Source organism: Eptesicus fuscus, unplaced genomic scaffold (assembly GCF_027574615.1).
Source record: "Eptesicus fuscus isolate TK198812 unplaced genomic scaffold, DD_ASM_mEF_20220401 scaffold_74, whole genome shotgun sequence".
In the NCBI taxonomy this organism is placed as follows: domain Eukaryota; kingdom Metazoa; phylum Chordata; class Mammalia; order Chiroptera; family Vespertilionidae; genus Eptesicus; species Eptesicus fuscus.
The window spans coordinates 9,733-27,115 of NW_026557638.1; the positions used below are offsets into that span (position 1 = coordinate 9,733).

The 17,383-nt window shown below is 46.0% G+C and overlaps 1 protein-coding gene across 1 annotated transcript; it reads left to right on the plus strand.

The window, feature by feature from the left end:
* The first annotated feature begins 7,994 nt into the window (after positions 1-7,994).
* LOC114229601 (zinc finger protein 772-like) lies at positions 7,995-15,326 on the plus strand. Its single transcript, XM_054713504.1, has 6 exons — positions 7,995-8,012; positions 8,466-8,589; positions 9,454-9,585; positions 12,964-13,704; positions 13,805-13,959; positions 15,246-15,326. The coding sequence occupies exons 2-6, from the start codon at positions 8,469-8,471 to the stop codon at positions 15,324-15,326; spliced, it is 1,230 nt and encodes a 409-aa protein (XP_054569479.1). The 5' UTR covers positions 7,995-8,012; positions 8,466-8,468.
* The last annotated feature ends 2,057 nt before the right edge of the window (positions 15,327-17,383 follow it).

Consider the following 17,383-nt stretch of genomic DNA (forward strand, 5'->3'; position numbering starts at 1 on the left):
ATAATGTTAAGGTGCGAGGGGAAGCTGCTAGTGGTGATGCTAAAGCAGCAGGTGATTTTCCTATTGCGTTGGCTAAGATAATTAGGGAGGGGGGTTACTGTGATAAACAAGTGTTTAGTGTGAATGAGACAGGCTTGTTCTAGAAGCATATGCCTACACGTATGTACATTGCCAAGGAGGAGAAGACAGTATCAGGCCCTAAAGCCAGCAAGGAGAGATTGATTTTGCTACTTGGGGCTAATGCTCCTGGTGACTTCAAGCTGAAGCCCTTGTTGGTATGTCTGGCTGAGAATCCAAGGGAACTCAAGGGCATATGGAAGGGTCAACTACCTGTCATCTGGAAATCTAACAAGAAGGCATGGGTGACACTTAGCGTATTTGAGGACGGGTTCACCAACCATTTTGTGCCAGAAGTGAAGGACTACTTACTGTGCTTCAAGGGGGCTGCCCTTTAAGGTGTTGCTAGTGCTAGACAATGCCCCTTGTCACCCTGCCGATTTGAATGACTTTGATCCAATTTACCTTCCACCTAGCACCACCTCCCTTTTCCAGCCTATGGGCCAAGGTGTCATTGCCTCTTTTAAGGCCTACTACCTCTGAAGGACATTTACTATGGCTTTCAGGGCAACTGAGAAGGATAAAGAGTTGACTCTCAATGACTTTTCGAAATTTTACAGTGTTCTTGCTACTGCAAAAAACCTTTTTGATTCTTGGGATGAAGTTAAGCAGATGAACTTGAATCTTGTTTGGAAAAAAAATTGTGTCCCCAGTTTGTTAATGATTTCCATGGCTTTGAGGATTCAGTTGAGGTTGTCATCAAGAATTGATGTAAGCAGCTTGATTTGGAGGTGGAGGGTGAGGATATCACAGAACTGCTGGCATCTCATGGAGAAGAGCTATCTATGGAAAAAGCGTTTAATTGAAGAGGAAGACACACCAACCCCACAGCCCAGGAGATTTACAAGCAAGGAATTAGGGGCTTTTGCCGTGATAGAGGATGCCTTGGCAAGGTTTGAGGCTCAGGACCCCAACATTTACAGGTACACTAAGGTTGCCAGAGGGGTCATGGATAGCCTGCGGTGTTACAAGGTGAAGGTATCCTTCCAAACTAGCCTTGGACATTATATTTAGAAGGTAGAGAGGCCTGTAACAGATCCCATACCCTCTACCTCATATGCCTCTCCAGACCCACCTGACCCAGGATCTCTAGCACCTTCTGCAGGTTCTACCTCTCTGGACTCACCTGACCCAGTATCTTACGCACTTTCTGTAGGTTCTGCCTCTCAGACCTCCTCGCCCCAGGAGCCTAGTGTAAGCCTGTCTTTCCCCCCTTTTAAACACCCAGTGTACAAGCCAACAACAGTAGTAAAGATAAGGATAATACAGAATTTACCTTTGTATTTATATACTAGAGGCCCGGTGCACAAAATTCATGCACCGGTAATGTCCCTAGACCTACTGGCGATCAGTGCTGATTGGAGCTAGGTCGATTGAGGCCAGGCCGATCAGGGCCTGCCAGCAGGAGGGGTGAGGGGGGGGGACCATAGGAGGTTGGATGGTGTGTGTCATAGTGACCGGTCATTCTCGTTCCCCTGTTCAGTCTCTTTGCATATTAGGGTTCTATATATATATATATATATATATATATATATATATATATATATATATATATAGATGTGCTTTATGTTTTTCATTATTTATTTACCACAAGTAAAGGACAGGAAATGTTCTCTTTCTTTTAAATTTTTTTTACTGTTTCACTTCATTACTATTGTGTATGTGTGCCATGTAAGTGATGTAGGTGCTTATGTAGGTGTGTTCTAACGATGAAAATTGTATTGCCTTGCGCCGTAGGAACAGACCTCCGACATAACCCAAGGACCTACTATATCCTATCTAATAAAATAGTAATATGCAAATTGACCATCACTCCAACACACAAGATTGCCACCCCCTTGTGGCCAAAGATGGCCGCCCCCATGTGGACACAAGATGGCCAACAGAGGAAGGTAGTTGTGGGTGATCAGGCCAGCAGGGGAGGGCAGTTGGGAGGGAACAAGCCAGCAGAGGAGGGCAGTTGGGGGCGACCAGGCCTGCAGGGGTGGATAGTTTGGAGGGACCCAGGCCTGCAGGGGAGGGCAGTTGGGGGTTACCAGGATGGCAAGATAGGGCAGTTAGGGGCGACCAGGGGAGGGCAGTTGCCGCCACCGCCTGCCGCCGCCTCCTGACTCCCGCCACCCGCCACCTGCCGCTGCCTCCTGCCGCCTCCCGACTCCTGCTGCCTGCCGCTGCCTCCCGCCAACTCCTGCTGCTGCCTCCTGCCACCTCCTGCCACTGCCTCCTGCCACCACCTCCTGCTTCCTGCCGCCTCCCACCTTCCATCCCACCTCCCACCTCCTGCCACCTGCCGCTGCCTCCCACCTCCTGACTCCCGCTGCCTGCTGCTGCCTCCCGACTCCCACTGCCTGCCGCTGCCTCCTGCCAGCTCCTGCCTCCCGCCTCCTCCTGCCGCTGCCTCCTGCCACCACCTCCCACTTCCTGTCGTCTCTCAGCTTCCACCCCACCTCCCACCTCCTGCCGCCGCCTCCCACCTGCCACTGCAGCCTTCTGTCGCCACCTCCGCCATCTCCCGCCGCTGCGGGACTGCCCTACTTTCCAACCCTCTTCCTTGTACACTCTTCAGTCTTCACTCTGTGCCTGTGTATGCAAATTAACCTCCATCTCTGTTGGGTTAATTGCATACTCGCTCTGATTGTCTGGTGGGTGTAGTGGAATGATGGTTAATTTGCATATTTTCCTTTTATTACTGTAGATAGGTAATTTTACGATAATTTCTAACAAGATGGGTTGCTGTGGTGCTTCATGCCAGGTTCAGAGCTTAGAGCCCATATATGGGCCCACCTGCCATTTCTTGTTGAGGGCTGACCATGTGAACAATAAGAATGAGATAGCAGGGAGAAACCAAGATGGCGGCATAGGTAAACACCTGAACCACTGCTTTGCACAACAACTTCAAAACTACCACTAAAAGACAAAATAGACATCATCCAGAACAACAGGAATGCTGTCTGAGTGGAAATTCTACAACTAAAAGGAAAGAAAAAAGCACACTGAGACTCATAGGAGGTGCGGAAGTAAAGGTAGAGGTACAGAGATGTGCATGCAGAGAGGGCTGGCAACTAAGTACATGGCTGTCTTTTTCGAGTGGGAAGAAGATAAAAGCTCCCGACTGCTCTAAACTCCAGTTTTGGGCGAGACTCAGAGGACCCAGACTCATACAGGGAGAAAATGGACTGTCTGGCATCGGGCAGAACTTGAGGGCGGCTTTCTCTCAGAGGTGCTTGCAGCAATTACCAAGGGACACTGAGAACCAGGGGACTCATAGGGCAGGGCTGATGGGAAGCCATTGCTGTTTGCTACACCTTGAGACTCCGCCCCATCCCAGCTGTGCACAGAGGCTTTTGCATATGAATGGCCTGGTCCTTTGAAATCTAAACTTACCTAACAAACTTCTGCTGAGTCAATGAGACCTAGAACATCCAAAGAAGGCACAAGGCCCCACAGCAGCTTGCATTTCTTCACAGCTGGGCCTCATCTGGGCACCTCGAAAACCAGCCACGGCCAGTTTTGAGCTCCCCCCCAACGTATGTGGCGACCATATGAAAGCAGCAAGGGTGGCGCTGTACAAGTATGTTAGAAGAAAATCTACTCACCAGGATTCATAGAAAGATGTGATTTAATGCGGTCCTGATGACAAGGTGATGGGGTGCCTCACCAGCAAGGTGTAAGTGAAGGGCGGAGCAAGCTGCAGGCATCCAGGATGCCCAGGGTATGGAAAAAAGAGATAGAGCTGTGCCCAGAAAAACATGCCTCTTTCACCCGTCTGGCCTGCCCTTGTATCCTATTACCATACCTCTTTCTCTGCCTCTCCAGGGACTTGTCCGGCACTTACTCTCTATTGTTTGTTTGTTTTTTTATTGATTTTTTACAGAGAGGAAGAGAGAGGGATATAGAGTCAGAAACATCGATGAGAGAGAAACATCGATCAGCTGCCTCCTGCACACCCCCTACTGGGGATGTGCCTGCAACCAAGGTACATGCCCCTTATTGGAATCGAACCTGGGACCTTATAGTCTGCAGGCCGACACTCTATCCACTGAGCCAAACCAGTGTCGGCTCTCTATTGTTTGTTATCTTCCTCTATCATCATCAGTTCCAGTTTGGTTGACAGCTTAGAAAACAAACAGCATGGCAGCTCCCATGGGTTTATTGTCTTATCCATCCTTTCAGGTTTAGAGTGAATTAGGAAAAGTTTAATCCACTTGCACTGTTTTATGTTTACATATTTGATGACAAACAGCCTTATGTTTATAAGTGACAGTTTTCCTGCTAAGTACCTGCATGTCATAAGCATTTGAATTAAAATGATCATATTGAAATCAAATCTGATGTTTTTTTTAATTTTTTAAATATATTTTATTGATGTTTTCAGAGAGGAAGGAAGAGGGATAGAGAGCTAGAAATATTGATGAGAGAGAAACATCGACCAGCTGCCTCTTGCACATCCCCTACTGGGGATGTGCCTGCAACCAATGTACATGCCCTTGACCGGAATCGAACCTGGGACCCTTCAGTCCTCAGACCGACACTCTATCCACTGAGCCAAACCGGTTTTGGCTGTTTTTTTTTTTTTCTTTAATTTTTATTTGGTGTGCGTTGGAAGAGGGGTAGACTTATATGGCAAGTATATCCCAAACTCTATATTTTAACTGAATAAGTTGGGGGTCGTCTTATATGCTGGAAAATACGTCAGTTACCTACAAGGGAGCACCCATACTATTGTCAGCTGATTTCTCAACAGAAACTATGTAGGCCAGATGGGAGTTGCAAGAAATATTCAGAATGATGAATAGCAAGAACCTACAACCAATATTGCACTACCCAGCAAAGCTGTCATTCAGAATTGAAGGTCAAATAAAGAGCTTCACAGATAAGAAAAAGCTAAAGGAGTTCATCACCATCAAGCCAGTATAATATGAAATGCTGAAGGGTATTCTTTAAGAAGAGGACGAAGAAAAAGGTAAAGATTCAAACTCTGACAACAAATGAATATCTATCAACAAGTGAATCTAGGGGAAGAGATCCAAGATGGTGGCGTAGATAAACATCTGGGCTGCAGCCTTCCACAACAATTTCCAAAACTACAACTAAAAGAATGCCTATTACCCAGAACCACGGGAAAGCTGTCTGAGCAGAACTTCTACAACTAGACCAAAAGAGACGGGCGCAATCAGGGCACAAACGCTGAAAAACTGAGGTATAGGGGAGCGCACTCGCGATACGAGCTGGCAGCAGAGTCCAGCTGGAGGCGGGCATTGCTTTCTTCAATCTGAAGACAGACAAGCCCCCAATCTCACTGAAATCCAGATTCTGGGGAGAGACTGGGCTGTGTGCCATTGGGTCGCAGTGAGGGTGGCTTACTAGCAGAGCTGCGTGGAGGTAGAATTGTTGGCTGCAACGGGGCGCGAACGGCAGGGACGCGGTTGTGGGGTCGCGATTGGAGGCGGCTCACTGCCAGCCACTGCTGTTTGCCACGCCCTAGCCTAGTGATGCCCTGAGACTCCGCCCTGCACAATCTACAAACACACCCAAGCCCCTAGCAGCGGGTTTTGCATATGAATGGCCTTCTCTATTGCAGTTTAAAGTAGTAAACTTGCAACCCGATACAGACAGCTCCAATGCCTCCAAGCTCCAAGCAGGGAGGAGAGGATGGCAATTCTTGCTGTAGCTCCTGCAGGGTAGCCTCAGACAGCAGCTGAACTGCATCCCATTGGAGATCCAGAAGCCAATGCACCTAGTGGTCAGTGTGAGACACCAGATTTCAACTCCTCACATCCATAAGTGACACATTCTGGAGGCGGACTCAGTGAGCACCAAAGCCCCACTCAAACAAGCCCTGTACCACAAGCGTATCTCCAGCGCAGCAGTGCTACCATTATAGACACAGCAGGTCCTCACAGCCAATGGGCCTGGAGGTCAATTCCTCCCAGTGTACCAACAGCAATCAAGGCTTTTAACTACACCAAGACTTTCCACTCAGCCCACAAAGGAGTGTACCAAGAGCGACCACCTAGGATGATTGGGGAAGCTGAGCTACCAGCTCCTATAGGTCACTGACCACACAAAGCCACTCCATCAACACAGGGAGACAGCCAAAATGCAGAGACAACAAAGTATGTCATGAGTAGAAGAGATAGAAGAAAGTAAACCACTGGATGACACAGTGTTCAGAACCACATTTATAAGGTTACTCAAGAATCTTCTAAAAACCGCTGAGAAACTTGAAGAGACCTTCAAGGACCTTAATGAGAATACCAAAAAAATGGAAAAGGACCAGTCAGAAATTATGCAAACACTGTCTGAAATAAAGAATATACAGAAACTCAACTGTAGATCACCGTATCAAAGAGTCAAACCAAAGATCTTGAATATGAGGAAGCAAAAAACACCCAACTAGAGAAGCAGAAAGAAAGAATAATCCAAAAGTGTGAGGATAGCGTAAGGAGCCTCTGGGACGGCTTTAAGCGTACCAACATCCGAATTTTTGGGGTTCCAGAAGAAGAGAGAGAACAAGATACTGAAAACCTATTTGAAAAAATAATGACAGAAAACTTCCCCCACTTGGTGAAAGAAATAGACTTACAAGTTCAGGAAGTGAATAGAACCCCAAACAAGAGGAATCCAAAGAGGACCACACCAAGACACATCATAATTAAAATGCCAAGGGCAAAAGACAAAGAGAGAATCTTGAAAGCGGCAAGAGAAAAACAGTTAGTTACCTACAAGGGAGTACCCATATGACTGTCAGCTGATTTCTCGACAGAAACTATGCAGGCCAGACGGGAGTGGCAAGAAATATTCAAAGTGATGAACAGCAAGAACCTACAACCAACATTACTCTACCCAGCAAAGCTCTCATTCGGAATTGAAGGTCAGACGAAGAGATTCACAGACAAGAAAAAGCTAAAGGAGTTCATCACCACGAAACCAGGAGTACATGAAATGCTGAAGGGTATTCTTTAAGAAGAGGAAGAAGAAAAAAAAGTAAAGGTAAAAATTATGAACAACAAAAAGACATCAAATACATACCTACCAACAAGTGAATCTAAAAATCAAGTGAATAAAAAATCCGAAGAACAGAATGGACTGGTTAATATAATAGAATCAGGGACATAGAAAGGGAGGGGACAGACAGTTATCGGAGGAAAGGGGTATGAGGGGTGCAGGAAGAGATTGGATAAAAATCTTTCACCTATGGTTGAAGACAGTGGCAGGGGGTAAGGGCATAGGGTGGGGTGGGGAATTAGGTGGAGGGGAGCTATGGGGGAAAGAAGAACACCTGTAATAATCCAAACAATAATGATTTATTTAAAAAAAAGCTAAAAAAAAAACACACAATAAAACCCAAGTTAATCTAAAAATCAAGTGAATAAAAAATGTGATGAACAGAATAAACTGGTGACTATAATAGAATCAGGAAAATGGAAAAGGAGTGGAATGACAATTCTCAGGGGGAAAGCTGTATGGGGGTGCGGGAAGTCTGGACAAAAATTGTATACCCATGGATGTGGATAGTGGCGGAAGTAAGGGCAGAGGGTGGGGTGAGAACCGTGTGGAGGGGAGCTATGGGGGGAAAAAGTAGGAAAATTATAATAATCTGAACAATAAAGATATCTTTAAATAAATGATAATAAATAAATAAAAAATAAAAAGAATGAGATAGCATACATCAGTGTCACCTGCACTTGAAAATCCCCAATGGCATGGGGAAATGAGAAGAGAGAAGGGTGAGAGAGAAATGTATTACAGAGGTGGTAAACTAGAATTTGGGAAAGAAGCTAATTACAAAACATCCTGTCCTCGTCGTGGCTTATTTGTGTTACCAGTGAAGTTGTGCCTTTGGGAATGAAGCTGTGTGAGACAAGTGTGGATCAAACAACTATGGGCTGCAGGTAATGCAAATTGATGGCATCAGCAAACTGGGATTGAAGTCAGAAGTGCCTTGGGCATTACCATGTTGTTTGGTGTCTTGGAGGGACAATTTGGAGGACAACGTGGATATTGCCTGACAAGACCAGTGTCAAATCCATCACATTCCCATTCTGTGCAACATCTTTTCCTACCCTATTGTCCTGACACCCACTGTTATTGAAAGGGGACATTGTGACTCACATTTGAAGATCAGACACACGTATCTTGTATCTGTTCATCTGTCTTTATTGTTGTGGGGAGACACAGCATTAGTAATGATATAAAGAGAGATTGACTTTAATGGGACCAAGGCCTGCTATCTTCTCTGATGTGGAGTGTAGGGGAGCAGATGGATGTGCAGGGTGGGGAGTATGACAAACTTGGAATCTTAAGAGAGAATCTTATCATAGCATGTACTGTCTCCATTATGACAGGATATGAACTTTGAGGACGTGGCCATTGCCTTCTCTCAGGCAGAGTGGGAGGTCCTTGATGAGGCTCAGAAACATCTGTACTGTGATGTGATGCTGGAAGTGTTTGCACTTGTATCATTCGTAGGTAAGACCTTCACATTTCTCCTAGTGTCCTGAAGTGATGACCATTCTTTTTTTTTTAATTTCTTTATTGATTAAGGTGTCACATATTTGTCCTCATCCCCCCATTCCCATCCCACACCCCTCCCCACCACGGATGCCTGCACCCCCCTGTTGTCCTTAACCATTGGTTAGGCTCGTATGCATGCACACAAGTCCTTTGGTTGATCTCTCCCCCCTACCCCCACCCTCCCCTACCATCCCTCTGAGGCCCGACAGTCCGATCGATGCCTCCTTGTTTCTGGGTCTGTTCTTGTTCATCAGTCTATGTTGTTCATCATTTCCCCTAGATGAGTGAGATCATGTGTTACTAGAAATATACTTATAAGAACCGAATGTGAGACGAGCAATAATAGTTACTCTGACAGGCAAATGAATCAGTCTGTAGTGAGTTTCTTTCTGGACCAGCAGTTCTTTTGAGACCCAATTTCAATATCCACCAGTTCCTTATGTGTACATGTCAGCACTGACTTTTCAGTTCTGGATGGTGGACAAATGGTGGTAATGCAGGTCCGACTCCCTCTGTTTTGGTCTCGCCCGTACCCAGGGGTTTGTGGCCTCACCTGGACCCAGGGGCGCGCGGCCTCACCCGGACCCGGATCCAGCCTCACCCGGACCCAGGGGCATGGCCTCACCCGGACCCGGGACCCAGCCACACCCGGACCCAGGGGCGCGTGGCCTCACCCGGATCCAGGGGCGCGTGGCCTCGCCCGGACCCAGGGGCACGCGGCCTCACCGGCACCCGGGACCCAGCGGGGCTTAGTGTTCTTGATCCCAATTCCTGTCGCTCAATTCCCTCTCAGCAATTCCTTCGGCCATTTTCTCAAAGTTCCAGGGTGGTTGCCGCGGAACTCACTGGGCGGCGGTCTCAGCGAAGCTCCAGTGCACCCGGTGCGCGATGGCGGGCTGGTCCGAGGTCATTGCGGCGGCACTCGGGTCTGCAGCGGCAACCAGTCACCGGGTGAGTGCACCTGGATCTGGGACCCAGCGGGGCCTCGTCTTCTCGATCCCAACTCCCATCGGTCAATTCCTTCTTAGCAATTCCTCCGGCCATTTTCTCAAAGTTCCGGGGCGGCTGCCACGGAACTTGTTGGGCGGCTGGCTCGTCGAGGCTCCGGTGCGCCCGGTGCGTGGTGGCGGGCTGGTCCAAGGTTGCTGCGACAGCACTCGGGTCTGCAGCGGCGGCCAGTCGCCAGGCGTATGCACCTGGCCGCTTCTGGGGCGCAGAGATTCTCCAATGACTTGGAGGTCAGCAGGCGCAGAGTCTCCCACCCCATGACCCCCAGGGGCTCGTCTGTCCGTGCTCGGCAGCGAGCGGAGCCATCCCCTTAGCCGGAGACCGCTGGGGGAACCGCGCCGAGCACGTTCCAGGCCGCCATTGTGTCACCACAGCCGTAGTTCTTAAAGTGTGATCTTTGGCTCATCGGCATCAGCATCATCCCGCGTCCCCCTCTCTTTTATTCTAGTTGTAGAGTCTCCGTTCAGCCAGCCCTCTGGTGGTTCTGTATGGTGTCTGCTCTGTTTTCCAGTTGTAGTTTCAAAATTGTTATGGTAGGCAACAATCAGGCGTCTGCCCTATACCACCATCTTGGTCCTCCAGAAGATTCTTAAGTAACCTTATAAATGTGGTTCTGAACAGTGTGTCATCCATTAGTTTACTTTCCTTCATCCCTTCTATTCGTGACCTGCTTCGGTGTCTCCATCTTTTTGCTGCCTCCCTATGTTGATGGAGTGGCTTTGTGTGGTCGGTGACCTATAGGGTCCTGTAGCTCAGCTTCCCCAATCTCCCTAGGTGATCGCTCTTGGAACCCTCCTTTGTGGGTTGAGTGCAAAGTCTTGGTATTGTTAAGCCTTGATTGCTGTTGGTACACTGGGAGGATTTGACCTCCAGTCCAATTGGCTGTGAGGATCAGCTGTGTCTATGCCGGGAGACAGCCTTATTTAACTAGACTTGCAAAATTGTAAAAGCCTCTGTGCTCAGCTTGGATGGGGTGGAGTTTCAGGGTGGAGCCTACAGCCTTGGCTTCCCATCAGCTCTGCCCTATGAGGTTCCTGGGTCTCAGTGTCCCTCTGTACACCCTGCAAACAACTCTGATTGAAAGGCGCCCTGGAGTTTCCCCTGCTGCCAAACAGTCTAGTCTCTCTCCCAATGAATCTGGATTCCCAGATTCTCGCCTGGAACTGGGTTTCAGTGTAGTTGGAACTGGGGCTCAGCGTAGTCTGGCGCTTTTGTCTCCTTCCCACCAGGGCAATTCAGCGGCACAGTCAACAGACCATCCTCTGTGTGCATTCCCGAGCGCACCTCCGGTGCTCTGCCTTTCGCCACTCCTTTGCATTTCTGCCTTACAGCCCAGATTCCCCCAGTATGAGCCTGGCTTTCCAGGGTCTCGCCCGGAACTGGGGTTCAGTGCAGTCGGAAATGGGGTTCAGCACGGTCCGGAGGAGCTGTTGTCTCCTTCCCGATAGGGCAATTCAGCGGCACAGGCAACAGTCCGTCCTCTGCGCGCATTCACGTGCGCGCCTCCGGAGCTCTGCCTTTTGCCGCTCCTCTGTGTTTCTGCCTTACAGCCCAGATTCCCCCAGTATGAGCCTGGCTTCCCAGGGTCTCGCCCGTAACTGGGGTTCAGTGCAGTCAGAGCTGGGGTTAAGCGCAATCTGGAGCTTTAATCTCCTTCCCGCTAGAGAATGCCCGCCAGGCACTAGCAGCCCCTTCCTCTCCGGTTCCGTCCTCCCCGCACGCGCGCACACCTGTGTCTCCACCAGTGTCTCCATACCTCAGGCTTTTACGGCTCCTCTGATTTTCCTTGTGGTTTTCTCTTTCCTTCTAGTTGTGGGCATTTCAGTCCGCCAGCTTTCCTGTGGTTCTGGATGATGTCCATTTTGACTGTTAGTTGTATTTTTGAAATTGTTGTGCCAGGCTGTAGGTTAGGTGTTTAACTTATGCCGCCATCTTGGTTTCCTTTCGATGCCCATTCTTTATATATACTCCAGACATAGCACTCTCTCTCAAAGCCAGACCATGGGCTCTGCTAATTTCTCCCACTGTCTTGTCAAATGGGCTTTGGCTACCAGTGCTGAGCTCTGTGGAGAGTCCTCAGCAATGGACTCCATAAACCTCCCTAACACCAGTTGTCTCAAAACTGCAAGTGACTGGGTGTCAACAGACAGCTTAATGGGTCTCTCTTGCTCTTCCACTCCCAGGGAGGGTAACTATATCCAGATCCATGGCTTCTACTTCTGCCACTTTCCTGATAAGGACCTTGGTGAATTCCTGTGCCAGTATCTTCTTCTTCTTTTTTTTTTTTTTAAATGTCAGAGTTCTCGGTCAGACTTGAAAACACTTTAAAAACAAGTCCTTGGAAACTTCCAAATTATTCTTGGTGACCTTGCTATCCCTCTGGCCATAATCTTGGGGCCAGAATGTTATATAAAAAGTCACCTTGCCAGTTTCATCTTTACATACATAAACCAAGGGCTGTTCTTATAAGGCCCTCCTTCAACTCTTGTTTGCAATATTACTTTCTCTGAATACTATTGCTGCCGAATGCTATGAACAAGTGATGGCTGATCCCCTCTATTGTCTTTCAATTATACTTGGTATATTTAATTTGTACATATTTCTATAAAAGGAGTTGCAGGGAGAACCCTGGAACTAAGAGGATCCTGGCCCTGCTGAGTGGCAACTGGGAAGTAGGACATTAGAATGATGTTCACATTGTACTAGGAACCTACTACTGTGCGACGGCAATTGGTGTAGTTTCCAATGGCCACCCCTCATTTATAACTTTCCTTTTCCACACTTGACACTTTGCTGACTTGTCATTTCACCAGTAACTTCTTAGTTTTGGCTGTCTTTGTCTTTGTGTCCTTTTTACATCACCTACTCCTCTTCACATTTCTTTCTGCATTATACTACAACATGGACCTATGCAAGTGTTATGAGGATCACATACATGCTTAGACACCCCTCAAACACCAGCTACTTGTTTATTGAATTTTCCTTGGAATGAGATGTAACCAACCTTCTGCACTGCTTGCCCGTGTCACCAGCAGAGAAGATCTACTGAATGCTGTTAGCAGCAGAATGAGCTGAACAATCCGCTTCTCTTCCATGTGGTGCTTGCCATGTTTTTGCTCTCTTTCTGTTGAAATCTCCCCTGTTTTATGATCTTCAGTGGTCAAGAACTTCACAGGGGCCTCATATTAAGCCATCATGCAGGTCTTTTATTTTCAGCCAATTGCATGAAACCAACGTAGTATATACAATATAGTTTTATAATAGGACTTCCCCCTGTTACCACTGCCAATATTTATTTCCGCATCATTCTTCTGTTTTCAGGTCCTTGGCATAAAATGGATGATGTGGAGGCCTATTCTGAGCACAATGTATCTGTAGGAGATTCTCATGTTAGGGCTTCCAAGACAGCTCAAGCCACTCAGAGGACCCATCTGTGTAAGCCGTGCTTCTCATTGTTAAAAGATATTTTGCACCTGAGTGAGTTACAAGTCGCATACTTTCAGAAGAATGTGTTCTTAAGTGATGCATGTGTGAGAGACTTGTGTTTCAGTGCAAACCCTCACCAGCAGCAGAAGGATGCCTGTGGAGGGAAGCCCTGGACAGAAGATATGGAGAGTGCCTCGCTTGCGACAAGTTGCTGCTTCTACTTATCTGGGGTGCCTGAAGCTAGTACTGAGGTTGGGGTAGACTCCCCAGCCATCTCAGGGCTTCTCCAGCACCAGGCCACTCTTAACACTGAGGAGCCACACATTAACAATGAGCTTTCACAGGAATTTCTCAGTGGAAAAAGACATCACCAGTGGGTTGAATGTGAAACAGCTGTCAGCCATAAACAGAAAATTGCTTATCAGAAAGGTCTCTGCTCTGGAGATATGATTAATGAGAATAATAAATGTGGGAAAGTGGGTATACAAATCTTCAACCACCTACAACATGGGAGAGTTCACACTACGGAAAAGCCCTACGAGTGTACTGATTGTGGGAAGGTCTTCAGTGAAATCGCTGCTCTCATTAAACACAACAGAGTTCACATTAGAGAAAATCAGTATAAGTGCAGTGACTGTGGGAAGTCCTTCAGCGAAAGGTCTGACTTCACTAGACACCACAGAGTTCACACTGGAGAAAAGCCATATAAGTGTAGTGAATGTGGGAATTCCTTCAGTCGAAGGTATGGCCTCACTGTACATCACAGAGTTCACACTGGAGAAAAGGCATATGAGTGTATTGAATGTGGGAAGTCCTTCAATCAAAGATCTCACCTCACTATACACCACAGAGTTCACACTAGAGAAACGCCATATAAGTGTAGTGAATGTGGTAAGCATTTCAGTCAAAGGTCTCACCTCACTAGACACCACAGAGTTCACACTAGAGAAACGCCATATGAGTGTAGTGAATGTGGGAAGCATTTCAGTCGAAGGTATAGCCTCACTATACACCACAGAGTTCACACTGGAGAAAAGCCATATGAGTGTAGTGAATGTGGAAAGTATTTCCGTGTAAGGGCTGCCCTCACTATACACCACAGAGTTCACACTGGAGATAAGCCATATGAGTGCAGTGAATGTGGGAAGTATTTCAGTGAAAGGGCTTCCCTCAATAAACACCACAGAGTTCACACTGGAGAAAAGCCATATGAGTGTAGTGAATGTGGGAAGTCTTATACTCAAAGGTCTGATTTAACTAGACACCACAGAGTTCATACTGGAGAAAACTCATAAATGTGCAGGAATGGTTTATTTTTGTCACTTATAAGAACACTTAAGGGGCTCTATGAGACCCTTTATATGAATGTAAACCCCTTTTGTGAGAACATATACTCTGCTAGATTCCTCATAAATTTGAGGTACAAGTGAGGCTTGAAAGAGCTGCATTGTACTTGCTAACATGCCTAGAACTATGACCCAATTATGTCATTGTGACTGTTGCTGAAGAGATTTCACCTCTAACACCTGACTCACCTGAGGAGTGTGCATCGGCCACCATCCCTGGGTGCTCAGGGGAATGTATTCTGTGTTCTCACTTCTGCTTGAAGTAATTATGTTTCCTCCAAGCTGTTGGCAGTATCTTCATTCATTTCTCTATGAATAGAAAATGGACCTGACCCAGGCTTCATCCAGAGAACCCCTTCTCAGCTAAGAAGTGCTACCTGTTTCAGGGACATAGTGGTACTCACCTTATGCTTTTATAAATTTGGGGGATTCTTATTCACCAACCTGCAAATCCTTGCTCTCCTGTGCTCTGGCTTATTATCTTTATTTAAGGTGTTTTTACATTTGTACCTTTAGTTTTGGTTTGATTCACTGCCACAGATGATTTGCAAACATAAATGTGATTTTTCAGCATATAGAGATGAATAGGTACTGTGTTTATCTCAAATTTTATGTGGTTTGGAAGGGACAGCATAATGGCAGGAAATCACTTTTTGCCCAATATTGCCTTATTATTTATTGCCGCCCAAGGCCTTGAAAGAAAAACCACCTGATTTTGTGCATTTAATTTGCAGCCTAGTGCCTTGATTATTGGTGAGGGCATAGGTCACTCTAAAAGGAGACCTTTGCTCTGTCTCTGAGACCAATATGAATCATGTTCTCTGTTCACAGTATGAATTACACAAGCCTCAGCAATGTTTAGGGATCCTGCTCTCCATGTGCTGCAAAGGAGACATGTGCCAGGAAGTGTGAAATTTCATAGGCTGGTGTCATTTGTTGTAAGTCTCTGAGGTGGAACCACAATTAGGACAGAAACACTGTTTCAAGAGTGAGTGGGGAAGACTGCAGTAAATTAGATAAGTGCCTCTTCTGAACATAAGGCCACAGATGTTCCAGGTCCTGTGGCTTGTTTGGCCTTTATGTACAGACATTCTCAGGACCTTCAAAACTGTTTCGTGTAGCTGAAGTCATTGGCAGGTAGAATAATCTAATGGTATTTTGTATTCCCTGGCTCCTCTGGGGTGTTCACATAAGGTAGTTGCTCAACAGGCAAGAAGGCAAAGGTAGAGGAAGAATGACCCTGTAATCTGTCCCAGGATGTGTCTTTTGTAAGTACTAAGCATTCCTCTTAAATTTGATGGCAATAGTTTTTTTTTTTTTAATATATACACTTTTATGATTTCAGAGAGTAAAGGAGAGAGATCAATGATGAGAATCATTTATCAGCTGCCTCCTGCATGCCCTGCTATGGGGCTCTAGCCCACAACCAGGGCATATGCCCTGATAGGGAATCGAACCCTGACCTCATTTTGCATAAGTTAATGCTTAACCACCTTGCCACACCAGCTGGGCTGATGGTAATAGTCTTTATTGCTTGCCAATATTTGCTGCCACTGGGGCTAGGCTGGTCTACCCAAGAAATGAGGAGAGGGATGTTCGTGTCTACATAGGGTTGCCATCTTAATTTTATAACAACAGAGGGATATCTAGGATTTATATGGAACCACATTCCAAGGCTTTACTGATGAAGAAGGAAATCAACTTTTCTAATGTGTACTGTTTGGTGAGGTTGAACATAATGGGTAAAGCTGAGAAACCGTCACAGGTGAAATAGGCTTCTCTGTTACCCACATCCATGTTGGGGAAAAAATAGGCTTATTGTTGTGAGTATGCCAAACACACAGTTAATTATCTTTTTCAAGTAACTATTTTATATATTTTAAGATGTATTTTTATTACATAGTGAAAGCAAAGGAGAGGGAGAGAAACAGCAATCACGTGCCTCCTGCATGATCAATCATTGGGGATTCAAGAAGGCATGTGCCCTGACCTGGAAGCAAATCAGTGGCTTTCAGTGAACATGATCACACCCAACAAAATGAGGCACAAGAAGCCATGAAGAGTTTATATTTTGTTGTTATTTATTAATTATTGCATTATTTTCAGTATCAACAACTCTACATAAATCTACTTTTGCCACACCCTGTATTTTCCTCCAGTCCTTTTGTCAGCTTTCTGCCTCCCAGCCCTCCATGCAGGCATTGATTTACCTTCCTGTACAATAGAGTTGTTCATAGTTTTCATAATTTTATTGGCACTATCAGGTGAATTCTCTTTAACAAACACTGGCTTCCTTCATGCTACACAGATATTTTGAGATTCAACACTGTTGTTTATGTAAATAGTTAATTTTTCATTTCTAGGAAATCTTGTATTCTATGGATAACCACTTTAACTATTGAGCTGTCTATGATTTCAGTTATTTCTACGTTTGGGGTTTTATAAATCAAACACCTGGGCCCTAACCGGTTTGGCTCAGTGGATAGAGCATTGGCCTGTGTAGGAGGCAGCTAATCAATGTTTCTTTCTCATCAGTGTTTCTAACTATATCCCTCTACCTTCCTCTCTGTAAAATAATCAATAAAATATATTAAAACCAAAAATAAAAATAATAAAACAGCTGGGAATGTTGTATTCCATTCTTTCTACAGGTGTATGTCTTAGGGATCAAACTGTTCCAATGTCAGTGAGTGTGTCACATTTTAACATATGGGGAACTGTGATCTAAAGTGGTCAATCACTTGGCCTTCCCACCAACCCACAGTTATGAAAATTCCATTTTTCTGCAACCCTGCCAGCACAATGGAAGATTAATCTTTTTAAATATTAGCCCCATCAGTGAATATAATGTTAACTTGCTTTTGTTTTAATTCCATTTCCCTAAAAATGTTTGATGGTGATCATTTCTTCATGCATTTCTTTACACTGTTTTTATCTCCTTTGTTAAAATGTCTGCTCAGTATTTTTGT